The sequence below is a fragment of the Syngnathus scovelli genome, chromosome 6 (genome assembly GCF_024217435.2).
Source record: "Syngnathus scovelli strain Florida chromosome 6, RoL_Ssco_1.2, whole genome shotgun sequence".
In the NCBI taxonomy this organism is placed as follows: domain Eukaryota; kingdom Metazoa; phylum Chordata; class Actinopteri; order Syngnathiformes; family Syngnathidae; genus Syngnathus; species Syngnathus scovelli.
The window spans coordinates 14362038-14388805 of NC_090852.1; the positions used below are offsets into that span (position 1 = coordinate 14362038).

A 26768-nucleotide genomic window follows, 5' to 3' on the forward strand; every position below is an offset into this window, starting at 1 on the left:
GTCTGGTTTATTTTAAAAAAAAAATGGGTTTAGGAACAAAAACATGTTTTCCATATTTCAATGTTGAAGTGAAGACGATTTCATGATTTGCTTTAGTAGTACATGAATAATTTGGCAGGCCTCAAGTTTGACACCTGGATTCAATATATTACATTTACATTTGTATGTGGTTTTCTTTCACAGATTTAACATCGCCTGAAGAAGCACTGTTTTTTTTTAAATCACCCCATAGAAGTGACAAGGCATGACCTATCATACCAAACTTAATCTGATAACATTTAATTAATCACTTTGCAATTTTAATAGCATGTGGCTGTTGTTAGTGGCACACACTTCCCGAATCCATGTTATCTGGTTTAGACCAAAGACTCACACACAGGAGGGTTGTCAGAGTCCTGACTATGCATGGAGCTCAGTCCTGTGTCCGAGTCCTCATCGTTGATGTTGCAAGACTTTGACACACCTCGGGCCTGCTCCACCCAAATGCCACTCTTCTCCCCTGGCACCACTGCACCCTCATCTTCATCTGCCTTTGTATCATCAGCATCCTCATCAGCATCAATATCATCAGCATCCGGTTTGGTGTCCTCCTGTTCTAGGTCCATAGTCTCCACTTTGGCCAGTAGGTCCAGCAGTTCAGTCTCCTTGCTCTCCCAGAGTGCAAGACTTAGGTCCAAGTCCCCCCTAATGCCATCCAGGTCTGTCTTAAGTCTCAGGCCTATGTAGAGGCTGGTGTTCAACTGTGTTTTGATCCTCTCCTCCTCCAACACCATCTCGTCTCCAGACACACACTCCGGCACTGGAGGAACAGATAAGCACATTTCCAACATATTTTCATCTTCTCCCCTCTCCTCCTGACGTCGCTTCATCCACCTGCGGTTGAGCTCCTCCTGGATCTCTGCGGTGATGCTCTCCATGAGCGCCTCTCGCTCCACCAGCTCCTCCTGCAGCCGCACAACCTCCTCGCAACGCCACACATACTTTTCGAATTGGGCCAGAGCTTCCGGAGCGATTTTGTGAATAGGGTCCTCCGGGAATGTAGAGGAGTCCTCCAAGTAGGTGTCCTGCACATAGTTGACCCCGTGTTGCTTCATGCGTTCAAAGTGCACCTTGGACTCATAGCTCTCAATCTCCTTATCCAACTCCTTGAGTCTCTGGACCTGCTGGCGAATGGTGTGATCTTGCGAGAGCACCAAGTGGACTAAAGTTTCCATCTTCTCCACAGAGCTCTTATCTTTACCAAGCGCTTGCTCTTTCTTTTTGTTCATCTTATCCAACTTTCTGAAGGCCTTTCTTACAATGCGCCTCTGCCTCTCCTGGGACAAGTTGGTAGTTGCAGCTGGCCAGCAGATCCTAGCGGGGGCCCTGATCACCCCGCCAGGACCCCAATTCTCCCGACGTTGGACCACCCGAGCCTCAGCACTCCGGGGCCCATTGTTAGGAAGTGAGGCGTCATTCCTGACCAGGACAAAGCGGACGTTCTCCTGCTCGTCCCCCCAGGCGCTCCATAGGCGGAGAATTTTAGTCTTGTTGGGTAAAATCCTCTCAAAGCCCCTCCATTTCTCCACCACACAATAGGACTGAGGGGGTCCCGACAGCATCCCAGCTGAGGCACCTTGCTGGAGGTTCTGGTCCTCCAGCAGAACTTGCACCACATCGGTGCATGTGGTCCTCTTAGTCAACCCGGAGACCAGCTTCTCTTCCCGGCAGACCCAAACAGAGACTTTACCTTCTTCTGGGTCCATCTCATTCACCTTATGCAAATTCATATATCCTGTTGATTTTTTTTTTTTTTTATCAATCTTTGGGGCTCAAACTCCAGTGTGACAGTCAGTTTAAGAAAAGTAAAACCGGCAAGTCCAAAAGTATATATTGAAAGGACAAATGAGCATCAGAGCTCATTTGGAAAATAATTACATCCATTTCTTGCCCGTCGTCGACTTCACGGGGTCTTTTCCCGCTGCGTGGACACCGTGTCACTGCCCTCGGCAGAGAAAAAAAAAAAAAAACAGCAGAGAGAAGACGAGCGTGCCTGCTTGAGTTGAGATAGGCTGCTTGTGCGTAGAAGAGAAAAAGTGGCTGCTGGAGGCTCTGGGACACGCCCCCTCTAGTCCTCTCCTCCTCCTCTTGCTCACGTGCACAAATGCAAATACAGAAAATATCAATCCAAATAATTGGATTTTATTTAGTTTGTAACAAAATTAAAACATTTGAAAGTTTTGTAGTTCCATTGAGCTGCACACTGCACAGTAGCATGCGTTTTTATCAAAAGCCATACAGAGCGCTGATGATGAAGCAGATAAAAATCCATCTTTTAGGGCTTGTAGAGGTAGTTTATATCAGTGTTTTCCAATCTTTTTTCATTCACGGCACACCTTTTCATTGGAAAAAATCTCGAGGCACAACACCAACAAAAATCTGTTAAGTGTTACACCAGCTTCTATATTAAAATCAGTTATATTACAAAAAAATATGTAAAGTTCTATTCCTATATATGTATGGAGAGTCGAATAATTGAATAAAAATAAATACCAAGTCTTCTTTAAATTGTATTACTTTTGTAAGTGACAGTTTTTGAAAAAAGATTTTAGACAGTGTAAGGAATAAACTATTGAAAGTGATTGTGATCGAAATCCCAAAAAATCAATATGGCTTTATTTACTGTTTTAGACTAGCTCTATAAAATATTGCGACATTAAGAACAAAGTCACTTTTAAAGACGCTATGCTGTTTTGACAGCGTGTCACTGTTAGTAAAAGACACAGCAACTAGTGGTGTGCATTCCAGTTCTTTTAAGTGAACCGAATCCTTAGAATCAGTTCATTCAAAAGATTAGTTCAAACGAATCGTTCAATGAATCGTCCCCACGCACGCGCACACTGAACAGGAAATTGCGTCACTGACTCGAGATTTGCGTTTCCAGTTCATCACGTGAACGGATCAGTGAGGGAACGAGTTAATGGAGGAACTACCTTCCCGTGCATCAACGGATCCGTCAGTGAATGTGTTGCGTCTCCCTCCTGGCGTGAACTATGGACGCCAGAATGTCGATTTACGAAGGAAAGAAAGAAGCTCTCACTGAAACACCACTTCTTTTGTGCACGTTTTCACCAAGCTAACGCCTAACTTTATTGCATGAAGGGATGCGCCGTTATGCAACAACGGGGAGATTATGCTTCTCTTTGGCTCATCTTGATTTTATAACACTTGTAGTAGTTTTTAAACAACGTGTATGCATATATACGCCTAAATATTGTTATCCAATATATTTACTGTAACTCCACATGGGATTGCTGGTTTGAAATGTACTTTTATTATTATTATTTTAATAAACATTCTTGTTAAAACTTGTCTGGTGTTTTATTCCTTGTTTTTATATTCGCCAATTAAAACATAAAAATCAGACATTTGGTTAACTGCTTTATATGACGTGTACACTCATGAACACTTCAATAAGTACACTACACGAGGTACAAATAAAAGAATAAATAAAAGGTTAATTGCACAATAAAACCACAGCCAAGCATTTTCTCCCACCTGGGATCGAACCAAGATCCTACAGAAGAAGAGCCTACATATGTTACTAACCAGTCGGCTGTTTGAACATACCAGGCTACACTCATATGCACTATTTTGTACTAGTGATGTGCATCACAGGCCATGGGAAAAAGCTTAAGTGAAAGTGAAAAGTGCCACACCCGCCCTCACCCCCACCTCCTGATTGGCTGATTGAGCTGTGACGTCACTTGGACACTCCATTAGGTACACTGCCAGTTTAAAGTGTACCTAATAACAGGCCACTTTATTAGGGAAATAAACAAGGTGAATCTTGGAAAACATGTTGGAATGCGGCCCCGAGGACTAGAGCTTGACAGTTGTGACCTTTGACCATGATATTTCCCTAATAAAGTGGTCTGTTATTAGGTACACTTGAAAATGGCGGTGTACCTAATGGAGTGTCTGTGTGATTCCCTCGTTAAGCGCACCTGCGTGAAAAGTTTTAGCCACTTCAGAACGTGAAAGGAGCTAAAACTTTTCCCGCAGGTGCGCTTAACGAGGGAATCACACGGACACTCCATTAGGTACACCGCCATTTTCAAGTGTACCTAATAACAGGCCACTTTATTATGAAAACATGTTGGAATGCGGCCCCGAGGACTGGAGTTTGACACCTGTGACATTTGACCATGATATTTCCCTAATAAAGTGTCCTGTTATTAGGGACACTTGAAAAGAGTGAAGACGGGTCCACCTCATGTATTTCTACATAAATACTTGCCTTTATTCACTTGTGCAAATACTTAAACAACGGGAGGTTGTATTTCTAAAACCACATTCAAAGAATTGCCGTCACTTGGGATTGAACCAACATCTTACCGAGTAGGAGCCCGTGTCACTAACCATTCGGCTATTTCAACATGTTAGGTACCAGTCGTGTGCACTCTTTTGTACTAAGGATGTGCATTCCGGTCAAATATAACCGTTAGATTATACTGTATATAGCAGTATTTAACTATTTCATCTTAAAAATGGGTGTGGAATCCGATAAAAGGATTCACTCAAAATATAACCGTTAAATTATACTGTATATAGCAGTATTTAACTAGTTAATCTTAAAAAATGGGTGTGGAATCCGATAAAAGGATTGAATACGAGACAGAGACTTTTACAGAAATACTGCGTCATTAGTATTTTTTTATTTACCTTCACTCTGAAAAATCCACGAGGTTTGTTGGGAGATAAAAGCATCCACAATCACGTTACAAACACGCACGCACACATGCACGCACACATGCACGCACGCACATGCACACACACAGAGTGTATTTAGACAAAAGTAGATTTGATAAGGAAGATTGTTGATGCGTCTGGGCTGTGAGATAACAGACTTTTTTTTCCTCATCTCTGAACTCATTTCCTGTGAGGTCACTCTAACCACCAGTGCACAGCCAACAATATCCAAAATAATGATAAATATTCAAATCAGTAGTAACATATATAGGTAAATCTCAAAACAATGTAACAGGGTTAAATTAATGCAAAAAAAATCATACATTATACCGCTGGGGAATTAAACAAAAGGCACAAATGATGAAGAGAGCTACGACTAAAGGGAGACATGTTGAGCCACTGTTCATTTCCCAAACTTACCTGATGGAATTCTCTCTTCAGCCCACTATTGTAACAGCCTCTGAGAAGACTTGAAGGTGAAATGAAGTCACAGCTCCCCTTAGTGGACAAACAGAGTAAGGACACCTTTCTGCACCACTCAAACGTCATTTAGAATATATTTATTGTTTTGTGAGAGACCTATAGAATAGTGGGCTAAATTTGAGCCGATGTTTATTCTCAATAGATCTATAAATCAGCCAATTCAATCGACAGAACAGGTCGGGCCCTACTTAGAAATGTTTTCAGGTGATCTTTTGAATTAGCTGTGTTGCAGCAGGGAGACATGCACGGGCAGAGCTAGGATGTTTTCCTTGGACTATAAACCTAAAAAAAAAAATCTGAAAAGCTGATAATAAATTCAATTTATATTCCCTTTAGAAAATACCCAACGGTCAATTATCTGGTTTGGCACCTGGGAGGGGTCCAAACACACTTCAGAGAGGTGTTAGTACCTCATGCCCCACTCCACCCTCTGCCCCCCAGCTCCGCCACTGGAAATATAGACATCTAGGTAACCAGGATTGAAAACCCCTAATCTTAGTCTTGTTTTAGGTACACACTCGAATGGTCATAGATAAATAAATAAACTGCCTTTGAAAACTGCCATGGATGGAATAGTATCAGTATTTGTTATTGATTCAATATTGCAGTCTAATTCAGGATTTCATGTTGTGTTTATAGACAGATATAAATACTGAACAGCATTTAGAACTGACCGTTTATTTGAAAGTGAATAGCATAAGCATACAAAGTCTCTACAAAGCTAGAAAATATCTAACATACTTTAGAGGGGAAAACGTTACAAAGCAAAGATCAGACCCTGTGCGGTACCAATAGACACACCACTAGCATTTCGGTTGTCTTACATGTAAAGTACTCTCTTTTTCACAAAACAGGATGGGTATTAGAATATCAAAGATATACACAACATCTGTAATAAACGTCATTGTCACCTTTATACAAAGCACCTTAAAAACAAACAAATAAAAATGTCCCATTACTCAAACGATGGGGAACAAATATTCAAGGCCATTTGGGAACATGTTACTGAGTTGCTGTGCCATGTATGTTTCTAAATCTTCTAAGACAGTATTAACAACACAGCAGGCATTCACAAACGTAGCAGGCGCGTTTTGAAACTATTTGAAATACATCAAATATTCACCATTTCGAAAGTAGGGCTTTGATTTGACTGGTGAGGACATTCTCTCTTTGGAGGAGTGTCAACCAAGTTGATCAAAAGTGTCACAAAAGTATGTTTAAAAAAAAAAGGTGAAACAGTTAGAAGATCAGATGATGTACTGGAAGAAATGTACGCTTCAATTACAGGATTCAGCGAGAAGCCCGTCAGGTTTCTTTTCCATTTTTGCTGTACTTTTTTTCCCTTCAGTTTTTCTGACAGAATTAAAATTTTGTTTGAAATCCTCCAACAGTCAATTTTCTCATGAACCTTAATGACAAAATGTATCCACAAAGATGTACCATTTGGTGGTGACACACCACCAAACGTCAGTGCTGTTGAATCTCAACGATGAACAGAATGATCAATAGTTACAATATTTCAATGGAGAACACAGACGTTGTTTTGAATGAGTCATCTGACAACACAAAGATACATGTACGCGACCAAATGCTGCTTTTATCAAAGGACGCAGTGTTTTATTTACGTGGGAAGGAATACATGCTACAAGACAATGACGATAAGACATTAATACAATATTAGAGGGGATGGAAAAAACATGTAATGGTATTTGGTGGTAAAGAGAAGACACTTTAGACAAAGGCACTTTAGCATGGCCATTTAGGATGATATGGACCAACCAGCAAATGCCATCTGCTACAGTGCACAGCTTTTGGTTTCTGTATCATAAATGTATTTCTTAGCGAGTAACCAAACAGGAAAGAAGGTGCTGTTTTTAGGTGTTTAATGTGCCCTAGTCAACAACTAAAAAATAAAGATTAAAAAAAATAAAAATAACGAGGCCACGTGCCTGTAATGATCAATATGAACATTAGCAGACTTTCAGTCTTTTGAAACACATAAGTTGGTTAACGTGTTAAAGCTCAAGTAAGCTGGTATAAATCGACTGAACGTTTATTTGGAGGGACATCATCATTTTTTTAATCGTTCTCCCATTTTGTACATGATGAGCAACTGTGTTACATAGTTTATAAAATTCACAGTGCTTTGCAAAAGATCCTTTACAACATATTTCACATTGTCACTACATCTAAATCAGTGCTGTTTCACAAAAATGTACCTGAATTGTTTAATTTTGCTTATAAATTTTTAATAACATACATTTTTTGATAGTTTTCCTGGAGTTACAATATAGTGTATATATATTCTATTCATAATAATTTCCCAAAATTTAAAGGCTATCTTTTCTTTTGTGACAAAAACATAGAAAATGTTAGAAAAATTTGATTTTCTTTGGGACAGACCATTTTTTGTGCAAGATGTGTAGCTTGCACAAGTTAACATTTCTATCTTTACAAAAGCACCTCTGTACTGTTCTATATGACAATGTGGTAGTGTTATTCCCCCTAACATGAATTTGCTATGATTATTGATGATACACAGGGTCTGATCTTTAAGACACACACATACACACACGCAGTCTTAGGAAGTGAGGAATATTTGCTTTTGTTTTCAAGTACGCAATGCAAAATGAGAAAATAATTGGCAGTAACTGGAGATGAGCCTCATGGAGATGTGATATCATCAGGCGATATCAGAAACTTTACTTCCATCAGATCTGACATATTCGGTTGAAATGAAACTTGTCTCACAGCAGTTATGAATGGTGCAGGTAATTTTTTTCCTAGAGGGGAGTTGTCTGATTCAAAGACACTTTTGTAGATTTAATTTTCTGACATTTCAGTTTAAATGTCAAATTCTTACACCACGAAAAGGCCATACGTGTGTGTGTGTGTGTGTGTTGGGGGGTGGAATTATTCCTTGATGAGACGATAGATGTGGTGCTGTGCTCCATGCTCATTGTTTGACACCTCAAAGACACAGGCCATGCACAGCAAGGTCTCCTGCGTGTCCCTGTTGCTCACAACCTAAAATCCCCAAATGTGAAGACTCATCAGAAATGTGTCATCGAACAAAACGACATCACACATACTGTGTTGTATGCTCACCAGCAGAATAGTAAAGTTCTCCAGTACGCTGTTCATCATGTATTTCTCTGGCAGGTGTTTGAGCTTGTGGATGAAGTTGATCATGTATTCACACATCGGAGAGCGACTGATTCTGTAGACAAAACGTCCGTTCTCAAACCTGGCGTACTCCGTCTGAGAAAAGAGAGGGGTCACATGACTTTTGCGGACAAGTCCATACTTCCGCTCCTGGGAAATCATAATTTTCAGACATCCGGCTAAGAAAAGTGCAACTGAACTGAAAGAGTTAAGATTAATTCTATGTGCACAAAAGGCCTCTCTCTTTTTTATAAATATTGTTCACGACTCTGTATAAATCTGTGTTCGTGAGCACTTCTCCTTGGCTAAAGTAATTTATGCATCTCACCGGTGTGGTGTTTTAAGATGTTAATTTGACAGCATGATTATTGCGCAGTTGTGATTTGGACTACCAGCAATAAAAAGGTACTCAAAATAATGTATTTTTATATTTTATATATTATTTTTTTTTGTGGTACTGTTATTTCTGCTCTTGTCTACAGTATTTTTGTTGCATTATGTGCACCACTACTACTATTCATATCTTAATTTTTATTTTTAAACATGAGTTTTCCTATTGTTGGTGTCTTTTACGTATATGCACAATTTATTTTATCTTATGTCTCTACACATGTGACCACATATGAAAGTGGCCCAGGTCATATTTAAAAAACAAAACCAAAATTGAGCCATTCGGACCGTTGTAAATAAATCTGATACAAGTTGTATATGGACAAAAAATTGTAAATTGAGCTGCAGTTTGAACGTAATAGAGAGAGTGAAACACAAGCCAAGTAACATGTCAATGAAAAAACATTTCTTAAAGGAGTAGAAAAAAATACAGGCTCACCTCCACCTTCTCGACAACCTGCTTGCCAAAAGAGCAGACCTTGGTGGAGCAGGTGATAGTCATGTTCTCTGAGCTCTCATAGTGGCTAGTGACCCCATAGAAGGCCGCTGGGTCTTCTTGAACATTATAATTAAGGTCAGCCTGCCGAGATGGAAGCAAAAAGGAAGAATGAAGTCAAACTACACAAATAGGATGATGACACAACCTTCAATTATGTCCAAATGGTTTTACAAAGTGAGAGCTCTTGAGGGTCTGGTCTGATAAAAATACAAGCCACGCAGCGCTCTCTGCTGGCTGTCACTGTCTCTACAGAAGCCGGATTAACAGTGGCTTTTACGTTTATGGTAAAAGTTTGCAGTAGGTGTAGGACAGAATTGCATCACACAATACTGAGACCTATTTTAAAGAATTTGACGGCATTTTGCATTAAGGAATCAAAATGTTAAACATAATAAATAGGCACATTGTTGTCACCTGTATATTTAATTTTCAGACATTTCCCCTCAAATATTAAGTATATACAGTTAATGTGGTCCTTATTTTTTTTACTTTTAAAAAGTCATGCTCTCACCTCACCAATATGTTTGAATAAATACAAGACGAAATGGGGAAATCTAACTATCAAAATTAATAAATATTTAGAGGTTGCTCAAGATCTGTTTCACATTTGTTCACATGCATATCATGAATATTTTTTCCATGTTATGTGAGACATTATGCTAACATGTACAGTATCATTATTAAATATTATGTGACTATGGCAGTAGTGGACTTGTTTGATTCTTAAGGACCAGTGTGTTTTTTTACCCGAATCACCAAATGACTCTTCCCATTTATGTACTTGCTGTGTTTACAGAGAATCTCATCTTTTGATTTTAGTCTTTCTCAAATACGTTGTGGTCAGCACTTTTCATAGCAACTCCAGTTTGAATTTCGATATGCCTTTTACAGGAATAACACTTCAACGTGAATGAAGCACAATGGACAATATAATCCTGAGGCTGAGGAACAATTCCTGATTTATTAATTTCAAATTTCATAGCGTTTGAGCAATTCCAGGACGTGTTTTTGTTGTTGACACTTTGAAATGACTATTTACCTATAAATAGAAGAACGAATGAATCTGCTTTCAAATTATTTATCTAATAAGGATTATTTTGACAAGAATCCAAAACGTCATCAATGCAACTGTGCAAAATTGAGAATTATACAATTCAAATTAAATAGTTGTGCACTTTTTACCACATGTAATCTCCATGTAAAATTCACCCAACAAGATACCAAAACAACAATGGATGTAATTGGGTTTAAATTTAGTCAAAGAAAAGAAAACATTCAGTCCAGACTAACGAGAACATGTTGCTCCGATGTGACTACTTGAGAGAATTGTGTGAGTGTGTGTGTGTGTGTGTGTGTTGGGGTGCACGACTTGTAATGAGTTCTCCAAGGACAGCTGTGGTGGGAGTTAAATTTGCCATGAACAAACACACGCACGCTTCCATACACACACACACACGCACTCACACACAGCTCTTTCTAGCTGCATATATTGAATAACTTGATCATAGACGTAGATTCAAAAGATTCAAACAGAATTCAAACCCACTATTTTTGCATGATTATTATTTTAGTGCACAGATGAGAATTTTTGCAATATTTATATGTGAATGTATGAGCAAATTAATCTTTAGTATAATCACTATTGTTTTTCTTGCTTGCTCACTGAAAAGACCCGTGAGAACTCTGAGAAACCGTGACATTTAGGTACTTGAAACTAAATGAAAAGATCGAGTCAATCAAAAAAACCTAACTGAAATAGGTTTCTAATTACCGAGGTTCTCCTATCCATTTGTTGAGGCTCTGAAAAAAACAACTGTGCTTTCATAATCACAACAGAGTGGATTTTGGGTGCCACTTAATGTCATATATTTTCTTAATTGGAGATGGAGCGACACAGGAGTCGGGAGGTGAGCAGGTGTTCAAACAAAGCCTGTGTGTGTGATCACTGCACCACCTCCATATCCCAGGTGGAAAGACATCACACATGTAAAACATACACACTCACTTTCACACCTGTCAGCACAAGGAAATGTCCCAATGGAAATCTACCGGTTGACCTATGACACTATTTTGGGCAGTTTCAAAGCCTGTCTGAAATTATATGGCTTGACAATAGAGATGGAGAAAACCACAAATGTGTGTATCCTATGCAACAAGTCGAGTTCAGTTGTGCGCTTACCCAAAACTTGATGAGATAGAAGGCGTTTTGAGGGCCCTTGGTAAAGAGCTCCTTAAGGCCGCCCTTCTTTTCAGGAAACTTGTCATAGATTTGCCTGATGTCCACACACTCCAGCAGGGGGTCACTGTAGCTCGGATTAGTCTGATTGATGTGCACAAATAGGTGCTTATTGTACTAAGGAGGAGAGAATAAAGGACAAATTAGAGGCCGACAGACACATTAAGAACATTCACAACACAGGTTGTTAATTATGGATTTAGATATTTTCTTCCTTCAATACGTTTAGTTAGATGAGTCATTTCAATGACAGTAATGAATGTCTGCGGAATGCAATAAAACCACAAAACCAAATATTGACAAAACCAAACGTTGAAACACCGATTTATGTTAAGACAAAACAAAGAAAACATTAGAAAATAAATAACAAGATAAAGTTATTATAATATAGGGATGTAAAATTATTTAGTTTGCTGGGATTTGAATATATAAGGACAGCATTTGCATACATGCTGTTGAATAGCTTCATTTGTGACCCGGTTAATTTGTGACGGAAAAAAGGCAAAATCACTGATGTTCTATAGCAGGGGTTATCAACCAGTGTGCCGAATTGTGCAAGATCATCAGGTGTGTTGTGGGAAACGTCAGTTGTTTTGACAAAAACTATATATTTTCAAATAAAATGCCATTTTGTAACTTCATCTATGCCAACCACGTATGGTAATAAGCAAACAAATCAAATGTTCTTCTACTAGATGATATTGGCATTATAGGCCCTATTTTCGTAGACGCGTGCTTATGCTTATGGCAATTTGGTGACCAAGAATAGAAATAATTTAGACTCCTTAAAAGCAGCGTATGAACACAAATCTTTTAAGTCCTCAATAAAGTTGCCAGCTGAGGTATTGTGTGCCGTAAAAACTTAAAATACAAACAAAAATGGTGAAACAAGATGAATGCCGGCTGTCTGTATGTGCAAGGCAGAAAAATGGCATTGAATCTACACAGTGGCAGTATGAAAGATCGACTGAAAAGACAGACCTTTAACAAGGTTGTCAACAAGGTTATCTGGCGGGCTATCTGTCATCTGAGTTCATGTGTATGTTTGTGTGATACTGACTGCTTCTTGATCTCGTTGGGTTTCCAAAAACGATGAGAACTCCGCTAGTCTTAGTTTAGTGGTGCCGATCGAGCGACCCTGCCACGCTGGCTCTCGGTGAGACTCGGCTGCGGGACGCTCATAACCTAAAGCACACACATACACGCATGTGTACAAACACGCACGCGGGCACACAAAGAAATTGAAGGAGTGCTATCATTAAATTGCTTTATGACAATTGACATATTGATATGATTGACATATTGGCACAATGACACTTGTATCTAAAAAAACAATACTGCATCATTATTGACAACATGACATAGATTTGAGATCTCCGCGACACAGTGGCAAACGGTCAGACCCAGCAAGGATGGATGGATATTTATTATTTTCATTTTGTAATGATTCATTCGGGTTCACTACTTCCCGACAGGTACGTAGGTATTATTATTGTGAATAGAATGCTGATAAAAAAAAATTCTTCACCAGTTTTTAATGTCAGGCTGCCATGCCAGAAAATGTGAAATTGTCAGTGCCTAACCAGCCATGAGTCTCACCACGTCAACGCTGTGTTCAATAGTATTACATTATTATTAATAATTATGAAATCTATTTCACAAAAATAATGTACAATACACAGACACACATTTATGTTATACAGACATGACGACAGACTGGAATTTCCACAATTCTAGTCAACCAAACCTATTGTAAACCCTGTTCTCCATGTAAGGTGTATCTTTTCATTGTCTAAACTAGCATAAAAAAAAAACAGGTTGAAATTGATCGGTATTTAAAATCGCCTGCGATTGGCTGGCAACCGGTTCAGGGTGTCCCCCGCCTACTGCCCGATGACCGCTGGGATAGGCTCCAGCATGCCCGCAACCCCCGTGGGGACGAAGCGGTACAGATGGTATTTCAAATCTAAGGAAGCAGATTGACCCACTTTTTTCTACTCGGGACCCTGGCACAAGGTGGCCTGGCCCAATCAAAAACTGCTCTATAGAGAAGGAGTGGCCTAAAGAGCGAGAAGGAGGACCACCTGTTCGCTTCAGAGAAAAGAGATAATTGTCATGTGGTTCCTCTCACCTGTGATTGTGGTGGTCCCCGCTGTCTGCACCGAGTAGGCTTGCTGCGAGAACGGCTTGATGCTGAGAGAAAGAGGCAGACAGAAAGGGCACCATTAAAAGGCTGAAAGGACCCAAGACACAGCATGGCCAGTCACATTGTGCCTGCATTGTACTGAAAGGGATTACAGTGTGTTCTGTGACTTGGAGGAACACTTGCACAAGCACAAGAGGTCAAGAGGGTCTAAAAGCTAAGAAGGCCTCATTTCATATCCTCATTACCATTATGCGGTCATGTGACTTTAACTTGAACTCAAGACATTATGCTTGTAGATAGGAGGGTCAAATATAAGTGCCCCAAACCGAAGTAAATTCTGTCTGCTCCAAGCACTGTTTTACATGGGCAGTCTTTAAAGCACAACTGTAAGTATTTTAATTTACCTTCAAAATACTGTGCTATAAGGACATAAATTTGCCGGTGAAAAATAGTTGTTTAAAAAGACTCTTACAAGAGGTTTATTGCCCTTTCGATAAATGATGAATTTCCTAATAAAGGATGTGCAACCAGCAAGCCCATTATAAGCTATAAAAAAAAGAAAGAAAATAACAACTACAAAAACAAAAACTCATCACACATCAATATTTTTATTTCATGATGTCTGTAAATAAACAATGCTGGGTATTTTTGTGGACCAAATTATATAAAGTACACCAATGGTGCCTGGGGAGAGTTAATCGGTGAACACACAGTCCAGTAATTGGTAAGCAAATCGGCAATCAGTGAGCAAAAGCCTAATTGGCGGATGGCTATAAAATATCCTGACAGATTAGCTGTGTTAAAAGTCCCCTCTTCACGTCTGCTGGGGAAAAAAACAGAACTGGCAATCTCAAATGTTAAATGTGTTCAATATTTATGTGGTCATCATAAACTTTGGCTCAGCCATCGACGTTATGATTGTCACACTGAAGGCAAAGCAAATTAGAAAGCGACCTGATGCCAGCCACAAATATGGTGCAACAAAGTGCGTGAGGTTATTTAACATAATTCATCACAAAAAAAGGAAGAGAAGAGCATGCCACCGCAAAAGAACTAACAAGGAAGCAAAGGTTATCATTAAATCTTTTATTCCTTCTTCCACTACTCTTTCTTTTTTGTAATGTTAAAAAAAATGGCATGTGCACATAATGGTTAACAGAACAAGAGTGATTCCCAGGCTGGTTGTTATCAACTAGCAACTACCAATAAGCAAGTCCCAACAAATTAATTTTGAAACTGTTACTTTAAGATCCACCAGCTGCTCTAGAACACACTACAAAGTGATATCATTCATAATTAACAACGACAATGCAGCTTGAAAGAGTGCATAATGTGACTTACTCTTCTGAGGCGGAACTGGACTGTCCTCCGGGGATCATCCCCTGCCACAGCTGGAAAATGAAGCATTCATGTATTGAGCAAGGGGTGCATGAAAATACTACATTATTCAACATCAAAACATGGACAGTTTATGTTATTTGTTTGTATAACTTACAGTGACAATACTTCTGCCCATCAAATACTTTTTACTTATGCGGATGTTATTTTCGATGTTTCAGTGCATGTTTGCATGCGCTACCTGCGTGTTGCCGGCAAAGTTGGCCCGCACAATTCCCGGCAGCAGCTTGCTGTGTATGGCAGTAGCTGAAACGATCTGAGAAGAGGACATGGACGAGATGCTCTGTAGTGCTTTTTCCTTAGCATTGTGATCCTAAAATGCAGCAGACACAACATTAAAGTAATATAAAGAAAAATCGACCAATAATCCAGTTTCTTAGGTTGGCTATAAATTGAAGATCAGTCTTTTAGATTTGATCTGACCAGCTGAATGATTAAATACTTTAAATTTTTTTGAAGGAGATTGATGTAATGAAAGTCCATGTATGTTTTTGAGCAACTGCAAGTCGATGATGCCGCAGTTACGAGGGCACTTGGAGACCGGGTTCCATCCCTGATCATGCGTGTAACAATCCCCCTCCCACCCATAGTTGTGCTGCAGAACAGTGGGGTGCTTTTGAAAATATTTTCTGTCTACAGTGAAAATGACACAGTGTGTATACATAAACACATCTATTTGTGTTTAAGTCTGTACAACTGCTGGTCTGCAACTCACTGAAAATACACATGCGGAGGTAAATCTCATAGTAGGTCAGAGATGCAGCAAAAAGCTGATTTTTGGAGCAAAGAGGAAACCTACTGCTTTATTCCTGTGGTGAGTGACATGAACATAATATGTTTTATTTAGAGTAAAAAGTAATGAGCGGAAATTATGCCTATTTGTGTTATGACATCGATGTGTGTTGCGGGTTCAATCGGGGTATTTAAATGCGGAGGTAGCTCTGTGTGTTCAGGCATGGAAAAGTTATCCCTAATATTTCAGAAACAGGAAATTTGACCTTAATCCAAATATTGACTGCATGTAAACGTGGTGTCTGATTGGCTATGAATTGGAACCAGATGATATCACTCCACTTTTACAATACAAATCTACTATCTTTGATTGAGTCTAATATTTTATGTATTTGTACGGTATTTATTTTTATATATGGTTGAGTTTTTCTGTTAAATCTTGGTAGAATTATTTCTTTCAAGAATATGTTGTAAACAACTGGGATTACACATTATTTATTGCTTCCTGTTTTGATGAGAGAGAGCGAGAGAGAGAGAGAGAGAGAGAGAGAGAGAGAGAGAGAGAGAGAGAGAGAGAGAGAGAGAGAGAGAGAGAGAGAGAGAGAATGTCAAGTCATGTCATGTCATGTGGTGACTTTATCCACTGCTGGGTTTGAAGATGTGGAGGCATGTTATATTTTCTTTATTTATAGAATGTTTGAGTCAAGGAGATTATTGTAAATACTATGTTACTTTGCTTTTGTATTTGTGGTATATGGCGTGGTTCTTTTCCGGTGTAGATCTAAGTCAAAGTAGTGGTAGGAGAAGAAGATCTGTCGTTCCTAAAATAGCAGTGACGAACTGTAATTTAGTGATAATGGAAGCCTGGTTAAAATAAGATGACAGACAGTCAAACCGATGATTACAATTTGGTATGGCTTGAAATAAGGACAGACTGATTATGTCAAACAGGTACCCTGGCCACTGAGGATTGAAGAATGACAAAAGTAAGTAAATTGCAACCCTGCTCTGCTCCTTTGCCAATGTTGGGGATGTCAGCAGCATTTTCCAAGTAATTGTCTGTGTGTGGTGCTGTGGCCTTAGTGGCAAGCATGCACAATTTGCCCCCAACATGCTCTACAATATGCGGTAGAAAATAATATACTGAAATATCCCCTCGCAAGTGAGCAAATGTTCAATACTGAGGGACTAATGAGGTGGAAATTGTGCTGGATTTTCACATTAAATCCCCCAAACCATACCAGCTTATAGCAACTAGGGACCTGAATGTCATTGAAAAGCTCAGATTGTTTTAAAGGAAATTTCGACTCCACAAAAGTACAGTATCGACTATTCAATGAATTACATTGAAACAGACGAGAAGACAGATACCAGAATGTCCACAAAAATACTGAAACCCGTCTTAGAGGACAAAATGGAAAGTAGGGGAAAAAGGATGCAGGATGAATACATGAAGACATGGGTGAGAAAAACCTAATTAAAGACGTCATATTGTGTCCTCACAAATCAGCTTTTACCAAAGTATTCCCACCTTGTTAACATTTTAACACATTGCATTTATTTAGAATTTTAAATATCTTTGTAAAATCTTACCTTTATCTTGGACTGGAACTCCCTTGATTTTCTTCTGGCTAATACCTGAATATGACTGGAAACCTGGAAGATGTAGAGTACAGAAGAATACAAACAAGTAGAAAAGAGTGCAGAGGAGATGACAAAAAGAGCAGAGGAAACAACGAACAGTGGGTTACCATGGTTATGAAAGGACTCTTTTCACGCACTCACGCACATGCAAACACACTCGTCCCTTGACAACAAGCTAGATTCATCTACGTGCGTCAAATGAGTGAGCAGGGAAGAAACACTGGACCAAAGACTGAGGTATTCATACTATACACAACAATAAAATATATGAACAATTACTTTGCCTTTATGGGTAAAACTGTATTATTACATGTGGGACAATAAATTCATTTGAATTAACTTTATGTTTACCTGTTTCCTTGTCCGCGTTTTTCCTGTGCGGAGCTTGATGTATCTTGCAATAAGCTCATTTCGACCTTGAACGTAAAGACAAAACAGGAGTTATTTCTCCTGACAGATTGTATGTTGTATTGACAGATACATGCAAATGCATTTTCTTTCGTCACAATAACAATTCAGATGATGTTGAGTGGCACGATTTGGTGTTTGTGACCTTATGACATGCAGCCTCACATAGTGGCGCTGTGATCATCATACCACATGAACACACACACACACACACACATGCATTTAATCAGGAACTCCCAATAACACGCCGTGGCTCTGAATACACATGACCCAACAATACGAGCATTCATGCAGACTGGCCACCCCCCGATTAACGAAAGTAGCGGGCCAGCTGTAACCATGCTTACATGGGTACACATGTGTGAGTGCGCGTGCACACACACACACGCACACACACAAGCACGTACACAATGACATACACTGACAATACTGAATAATTCACCCCATTGAATGGAGATCACAGCATGACCTGGCTAGTATAGATTAGCGCAGCCCAAGGAGCCATAAAGAATAAAGTGTGTGTTCACAGTGTTTGCAGACTATCCCCAAAATAGTGTTGTTGTTTTTTTTTGACAAGGCTGTGTGAAATTACATAATGTGTTACTTTGCATACTTGTAAACAAGGGTTTTCAGTGTTTTGCCTTGTTGGTTTCTGACAGTGCTTTTTGTTCCAATCAAGTGAGAAACCAAAGTCTGGCCAGCTGGCTAACTGACGGTCAAGATCAGCACAAAGCCAAACCTCAACACACAACCCAAATGGCTCACAACAATAACTCTAACTAACTAGCAGATGGTGTGTGTGTGTGTGTGTGTGATTGTGCGTGCGTGCGTTTGTGTATACTCTTCAATCGCACGCTCACTGAGATAGGCAGCAGGCAGCTTAGACTGATAGAATCTACAGCTCCCCATGCAGGTGTTTTCCTTCCAGCAGTCAAACGCTGCCACTGACAACAAAACACACACACACACATACATGTACATACATGCATGACTGCCAACAGACACACACTAACACACACAGACACAGAGAACAAGTCCTGGCTGCGGAGGCTGACATCTGACTCCAGAGGGGCCAGCTGGTCTTTCTAGGAGGCTTAACGGTGAATTATCATCCTTCACTAACCCTGCGGCACACATCTTTCTCTCCGGCCCTCCCTCTTTTTAAACTCTCCAGCACACACACACACACATGCACACGCACGCACTGTAGATCTATCGTCTGTTCTGGCTGTTCCCTTTCCCCTCCTCTGTCCCTCTCCAAGTGAATAGGCTTCTGCTCCTTCCCCCTTCCTGTCTCTACCTCCTGCTGTACTTGCCCAGTGAAAGACTTCAAGGCCAAAGTCAGATTGTCATTAACCGTGACCAACAGAAGCCCCACAACACACACGCAGGCACACACGCACATTCACTTATACCAACGAACAATTAATCGTAAACCGCGTACAATTGTTTGTTCTGATCAAAGTTTCCTCCATTCTGACTTGTAATATTCTGATACAATCAACAGCACAATAAATATAGTGACAGAAAACATGAGTCAAAAAGCCAACTTTTATAACTGTAATTCATCAGTAGTTGTTTCAAATACTTCTAATAGAAGTATTCCTACATGGGTGGCTCTCAGAAAGTATGGTCCAACTGAACCAGTTTGGAAGCCATTATTCTCCTCCATTTACAATCAATCACAGTTTACAATATTGCAGATATACTGCGAGATGAAATACATGACTCGACTGAGATTTGTCGTTTGTGTGTGAAACTATTTTGAGAGCTGAAAAATAGCCGTTGCGGCCACATGAAAACATACCCATGTAATTAGAGAGCCTCTTATACCCTTTAAACAAATCAGCTTCAAAAACAAATATTATCAATAAACACGCACAACACAATACAACACAATTGCGTTTAATCAAGTCCCATGTTAGGCTTCAAAAACAAATATTATCAATAAACATGCACACCACAATACAACACAATTGCATTTAATCAAGTCTCACGTTATCCAGAATGTGTTTTGTTTGGTTTTTGAACTGTAAGTTCAGTAAATTGAACAATAAGTTCAGCTGAGTGAGTGACTCAGCTTTATTCATTCAGACCCCAAAGTTTGATTTTAAAGCATTTATGCTTATGGCCTTGTTTTGAACAAGTTTCATGTCACGATCCTGGACCACACTCTCTGATAACTGCACATGTATAAAGAAAGCAACAGCAATCAGAAGAAAACACTTAAATGTGTCAGTTTTAATGGTTGATTGGTTGTTCCGTCTTTATTGTCGCTTATTGACTGACCTCAACAACAAGGATTTCCATGCTTGGCCACCACCATCACTAAATTGTGTTTAAGGTTGCTTGACTGAGGAGCTCTCGGACAAAAGGTCAGAGCCTTAGATACCTTCCCCCTTTCCAAATCATGAAGATGTTTTGACCTGCAGGATGTGACTCCACTCATGCCCGAATGGACCAACATGAACAGGGTGTCTATTGCAGCTTTAGGCTTTCTGTTCAAAAGCTGAATGTATTGTTAAATTTATTTTGTACCTCCATGCAATTCCTGTTCACTATCAGTCCTCTCAAAGGATTGCTCTGATTCTTCTTTTTTTTGTGCCTTTTCCAGAAATGTATTTGAATCGAGCAAACGGTCTGAATCACGGTTAGATAGGGAATCACTACCTGTTGCTGTGACATGGGCTTGACAGCTTGCAAATTAATTTTATGTGGACTCCTTTTTTGTTAATGTCAACCACAAATTTGGTTTTTGTACCAGTAAATGGTTGGAAAGAGCTCTGCAGAATAGGGTGCATTTACCTCCGTATTGGTTTATTTTGAATGTAGGGTAAACACTTGAATAGCTCCGGAAGGGAAGCTAGGAAGGTGCTGTCCTTTTTCTTGCGTTGTTGGCTCTGTGCATCAATAAGGAAGGCGACTGAATCATCGCCATCCTTGATGTTGTTTGCTCTTTATTTATTAGACTAACAGAAAAATGAAAACTGAGTGTTCGCTGGTGATTGTGTGATAGAGGCGGTGTCAAATTGTCCACCAGATCTATCATCTATCAAATGACAATGTCATGTCATACAAGTTTCCCTGGATTGAGTTATTGTGCCAAAATCAATCAATGAATTACAGAAGAATTATGAGAAAGAGAATATTATTAAAGAGATTTAGCATTTGCGATTTTGCATAATGACAGATTTTTTTTTTTTTTTAAATGGATTTTTTAAAAATATTTTCAAATTCACTGTTGGTGGGCTGTGCCTGTCGTCTGTGAAAAGCGCCGGCTAATTGTACAGTAAACTAACATGTTTCCATTTTCTGAACCGTTATCAATTTTTGTCAATATTGACGCTGCAAAATTGGGAGAATAATTCAGATTTGTTAGAATCAGGTGTTGTCTACTGCCCACGCCATGTGGATTTTGGAGACACCTCAAGCCAAGCGAGGAAGCATCTACCGGGGCAGCAGTGGTGACGAGCTTGCTCGACAGCCTGCCTGGCGGGCAGTGGACTGTTTAAAGTCGGCTTAACAAAGTCACCTAGTGGAAAAAAAAAAAGATTTCCATTCATAGGCAAGCCATCTGGCTAGCCACTCAATAGCAGGTGGTGGGTGAAAGGACGGCCCTGTCAACGTCATGACGTCACCCGTTCCAACATGGCGCAGTGCATTTAACGGTGGAGAGGGATATTATTTTGTATACATGCAAGATTATTAATACAAGATTAGACACCTAAAATGGGCACACCAGATATCGCCCAAACTTTATACTATTGCTCTCTTTCCTCAGCAAGACCTCAATGTGGGACCTCCGGATGTACACTTTAAGGGGAACTTGGCATAATAAACTGCAACAAAAATCCCATCAATCTGCTATCGTTCACCTTGTTTTTTTCTTACTCCCTTTTAGAGATTCATTTTTAATTTCTGACATGTTCCTTTAAGAAGCACATCACGGCACCCTTTGCGCAGCTCCTTTTTTTCTATTGCAGCCTATTTTCCTGCAGCCAGTGGGGGGTATCTAACCAGAGATAGGTCTGTCACAGTAAGATATTACTCTTTCATTTTTTGCTCACCTGCAGCTCATTTTACCTTTACTGGCACACAAAACCACCATTAATGACAGTGAGGTGTTGAGGAAAATGGTTTAAGGGTTTTCCAAGAGAGCATACATTATGTTTTTGCTTAAGTAAAATGTGCTTTCAACAATTTTTTGCTTGAACAATTCGACGAGTTTTCTAGAGGCGGACCATAACCGCATCTGCAAGATGGACACAGGCGGAAAATTGTGCATTTTTCTTCCACAATTTAAAGAAGCAATCAACCCAAATTGTCCCCGCTAAAACGGGTGAGCTGTGATTCAACAATTGAGAAGCAGTTTTGCTCTCTGTGTTTATGGATGCATTTCCGCCATATTAATCATGTTGAGGCTGCTTGTTGCCATTTAAATATTTACCTATCTCCTGATCATACTATAACTGTGAAAGATGTGAACGAGCATTGACACGTCCAGCAGACACAAAGCAGCAATGACATTTATTTGGCTTTACCTGACAAATGTGAATGAGTTACTAGCAATGCACACCGGCTGTTGTGAAGCAGGTGGTGTGCAGTGGCTTTATCACAACATTTCACTGAACCAGCTGACCACTGCAGTTCAGAACACAGATGAGGAAAGATTGGAAAAAGACCAAAGAAATACTCCTGGGTCCAAAAAGCAAAACAAGAACATGAAAGCCTCTAAAAGGTCACGAACATTAGTCTTTAAAATGCAATAAGTCTGTAGATGACTAATGGATTTTGACTACCTTTAGTGCTGCCTGGCAATGTCCGCACGCAAGACTCCATGAACTGAGTCAGAGAAAAAGCAGAACTCCAGACCCAAGGTCATATTTTTTTTACTTAAAGAAGTCCTGATTGGACGCAATATCATGAAGAATTCACTAGTGACCACTCTGCATGCAGAGAGAGGGGCGCGAGGGAGGCACAGCTGGTGGCAGCCAGAGGACCATCTGCTCATTATTATATTAGCTCAAAAATGGACACACACACAAGCACAAACACATTTTCTGTTTTCTGTGTGTCGGAGGGACCTTAGGGCTCTTCAGCACTCTCTTGTGGACAACGGCTTAAACGCTAGGGGTCGCATTTGAAAACTTGAGGAGCATCCTAACATGCATTCTGTGGTTATCACAAATCCCGGCCCTCTATTTGCAGGGACACTTTGCCTGCTGCCTCGCTGGCAAGAACTGCATCATTGGAAGCCCGCCCACAAGTTTTTTCCCTCAATTTTCACACACACATCGCTATTAAAATATGAGTACTAATGAAGTTGTATTGAATGGAACTTTTAAAAAATTGTTTCGCAACATTATTTAAACCTTGAGAGTTTGAGGGGCTTTGCATTTCTCAAAGTCGTGCTTTACCGGCACAATGGAAGAGGTGATGAAATGACGCGTCTCGTCGTAAAAAATTGAATATAATGATCCATCATCGGTATTAATTAATGATGACAAAGTACCTCTGTGCTTACGTAGCCTAGTGGATGTAAGATGAAATAAATCTGATAAAAGGAGTCTTTGAAATGGTTGGCTCACCGTCTTTGAACTAGCTGGTCCAGGTGAACTTATCAAAACAAGTATCAAACACATTTGGAAGGACCAGCTTTGTGTCTAATATATGCAGGTGAGTGGCACACCATACAGGCATGTCCAGAATACATAGTTGCTAGAGTAATCGTAAATTATTTCCTGCAAGACATAATGAATAAATGGATGCACACAAAACACATATTGACAGTGTTAGTCATTCTGCAATTTCCTGACACCCAATGCCCTCTGAGATTATGTGAGAAAATATGACACGCAACAAAACAACTCTGGCTCTGTTCTTCATTTTTTCCCTATCCGTGAATTTTGTGTACTGCTTGTCTATGAGAATTGCGAGCTGTGGATGTAAGGGGGGGGGGGGGGGGGTACTGGAGTGCCTGGAGAAAATCCCTGCAACATCAGGAGGCATACTATATTGCTACCCTCAATTCCACCATGCTGTGTCTTTGTTGTGTATTGTTTTAAAGAAAAACCTCTCGAAAATATCTCTGCGCATTTTTGTAATAATAGTTCCATTTTTTGTTTCATTTCATTTAATTATCTCTACATGCATTAATTAAAATGTATTCATCTCAAGGCATTTTTCATATACAGGGGATCCTCGGTTTACGACGTTGAGCCGTTCCGACATAAACCGAATTTCGGTGTAAATCGGAACAGTAATAAAATGAAAAAGTACAGTAATAAAAAAAAAAGAGAAAATAATTCCTTACCTTTATTCCTGTGGTTGGCTTGCACACTGGAAAGGGCGCTGTAAGACAGAGCTGACGCAAAAGTCCGATGTATTCTTCCGTCGCTTGCCCCAACTAGTTCCCGCGTGCGTTACGAATCTTACGAAGAATCTTACGACGCTTACGACGCAAAACCGCTTAGGTTGAGAAAAATGCTTCAAATATATGAGACGTGTGTTGTAAACACGAAACAGCGTAATTCGAGACCATCGTAAACCGAGGACCCCCTGTAGTATGCAGTGCGCAATTGATTCTCCTCCTTTATTATCCTCACTTTAAAGTCAGAATCCCATCCTGCAAACGTTTATATTTTTTCTCCACTGACCCTAGAATTGTTCTATCTTGCTCCACATGGTAACAAGTTCAGAGGAGGACAAAGGCCTCAAAACTTCAACAACTGGGTGCCATGATAGGTGTTGTCGTTTTAGTTAGCCACAAAAATAGCAATATTTAATGTTCGTTTGTGAACAATAGTTCAGCATCTAGTGGTTGCTAATTGTGATTTGTTGAATGTTTCATGGTAATTAAGCACAGTTTTTTGTTTTCTTTGGGGCAGAGGAGGTTTCTGTTTGGGGAAATGTGTTCATAATAAATCTGGCGGGTCATTGAGGCATTCCTATTACAATGCAGTACTAATTGATGAAAACAGTACAAACAGTAAAATTGATGAATGAGCATTTTTCCCAATGTTTAACATGTCTTGTTCATTAGCACTCACCATACATCTTCCCTTCATCCGACAATATAATTTTCCTTCTTCCACATGGCGGGTAAATGGCAAGGGCTTCTTGGAAGCTTTGCTCAATGTCAGGGCTCCACACCCCCTCAGGGTCTCCGTCCATTGTCTTGTCCCCTCCAGAGTCACTCAGTCTGTCCATGTCGTCCCCGGGACTCTCACTGCCACTCCAACTGCTGCGTTCCATCCTGGCAGCTAAATGTTGACAAGCTGGTGTGCGGTCAGTGCACAAGCAAAAAAACTAGTTTGTTTTGGAGGGTTAGCCCCAAATTGTTTACGATCCAAAATAATGCCTCAAAATTGGTTGGCAAATCATAGAAAAGAGAGATGTTGGTCAAAATCCCAGGGCATGTGGCAGGGAACCTATGAAAACAGGACAAAGGAAAGAAATGTTTGTGTGATGTATGCAGAAAAAATGAACCGCTCAAACGATCCAAAATGATCAATTATCAGGATTATTTAGTTGATCTGATGTCAGTATACACAAATTCTCTAATAGGTTTGCAAAAGCATCACAATTACAATTATGTTTGTACTTATTTTGTAATCATGGATGCCATTTTCCAAATATGGGCTTTCACCAAAATGCTGAAGTGGTCACTAGTGTCTATACTTTATTATCTCAACCCGCATTAGTTAAATCGAAAAAGCTGTCACAGACTCGTTGCCGTTTAAAATAAAGGTTCACTTTTTTTTTCTGAACTCTACTAAATACAGATTGTAAAAATGAGTGTTTCAATTTTGTTTGTGAGACTGAATCTCACACAGACACACTTGAGAAAAAACCCGCATTGCTAGAAAAATGCCAAATTTATAGCATAAATCAATTTATGGCATTCTGCAGTGTTGTTTAAAGTTCATCCAGCCTGATCTGAATAAAACTTATACCAGACGTTTTGAAGATCACCAAACACGTAAGAATAAACTCAAGTATTGACAATGGCCACATTTCACTAACATTCCTGATAAACCACGTGCACAATACTGTTCTTATTGACAGTATAACCTGAATTAAATAGCCTTCACCGATGCAATTGTTAACACCCAAATGCCTTGCTATAAAGTGAGTCTAAATATCAATTTCTATTTTTAGTAGACCTAAAGTATCTGCCCACTGCTGGAGGCCTATTATTGCTTCCATGATCAGCATTTTTCCCAACAACAGACAAAGTGGAACAACAAACACTACACATCGCAAGTAGACAATAAGGCGAAAGAAAAAAAACAAACATGGGATTGCCAGCTGCCTACAATTCTCCCCAAATCCCCTACGGTAAACAGCAGGGTTGGCCAAGTACACCGCACACACATACACTAATACACAATTGCAGTGCCAGTTCCTTGGGCAAACATGTCATTTTGTCAGGGCTCAACTGTTCACACTTCCCATGCGCTGTCCCTTGCCACAGCATGAACAAACAGTTTGAATTGTGTGTGTGTGTGGGGTGCTTGGAGATTAACACGCGTACATATGTGCAACAGGAGCATGTAAAATTTGGCTCCATTTAAGAGTGTCCACACACTTGAGCAGTGCATAAGTCAATAAGAACAAACAAAGCTGCAAGGGAACATCAGATGACTTGGACTCCCCAGAACACGCAATAAATGAGATGTGCTGTTTTCACGAGTGTTTGTCCTCCGGTTCCCCTTCCGTGCTCATTCTGTTCTCTTCCATTTATGTTTCCTCTCCAAATTCCTGCCCTTTACCTCCATCCCCTCTCCTCTCCTGCCCTTACACCCCTCAGTTTTCCATTCAGGCAAGAGTCCATTCATTCCAAAGGCGGCATGTTGTTTCTACTGCTCCGGCAGTGTGTGTGACAGTGTGCATATACAGCTGCATGTCTTCAAGTGATAATACACCCAGTGGAC

The 26768-nt window shown here is 39.9% G+C and overlaps 2 protein-coding genes across 3 annotated transcripts in view; both read right to left on the reverse strand.

Annotated features, from left to right (window-relative positions):
- Window positions 1-16: 16 nt before the first annotated feature.
- On the reverse strand, window positions 17-2049 carry LOC125971275 (ras association domain-containing protein 10-like). Its single transcript, XM_049724364.2, has one exon. It carries the CDS (start codon window positions 1767-1769, stop codon window positions 357-359), a length of 1413 nt encoding a protein of 470 aa, XP_049580321.1. The 5' UTR covers window positions 1770-2049; the 3' UTR covers window positions 17-356.
- A 3827-nt stretch (window positions 2050-5876) lies between these two features.
- LOC125971276 (transcriptional enhancer factor TEF-1) overlaps window positions 5877-26768 on the reverse strand; it is a 31195-nt gene continuing 10303 nt past the window's right edge. For both annotated transcript variants that reach the window (XM_049724367.2, XM_049724366.1), the window contains exons 2-12: window positions 24882-25262; window positions 17776-17840; window positions 17374-17436; window positions 15230-15361; window positions 14992-15041; window positions 13636-13697; window positions 12565-12689; window positions 11448-11621; window positions 9209-9349; window positions 8323-8475; window positions 5877-8241 (exon numbers count right to left, since the gene is read on the reverse strand). In XM_049724367.2, the coding sequence (XP_049580324.1) occupies window positions 8128-8241; window positions 8323-8475; window positions 9209-9349; window positions 11448-11621; window positions 12565-12689; window positions 13636-13697; window positions 14992-15041; window positions 15230-15361; window positions 17374-17436; window positions 17776-17840; window positions 24882-25086 (1284 nt within the window). In that variant the 5' untranslated portion in view covers window positions 25087-25262 and the 3' untranslated portion in view covers window positions 5877-8127. The remainder of the gene's footprint in view (window positions 8242-8322; window positions 8476-9208; window positions 9350-11447; window positions 11622-12564; window positions 12690-13635; window positions 13698-14991; window positions 15042-15229; window positions 15362-17373; window positions 17437-17775; window positions 17841-24881; window positions 25263-26768) is intronic.

What these genes read in the sequence shown, in the direction of transcription:
- LOC125971275 (XM_049724364.2), bottom strand. Translation starts at nt 1,769, where the DNA reads ATGAATTTGCATAAGGTGAATGAGATGGACCCAGAAGAAGGTAAAGTC.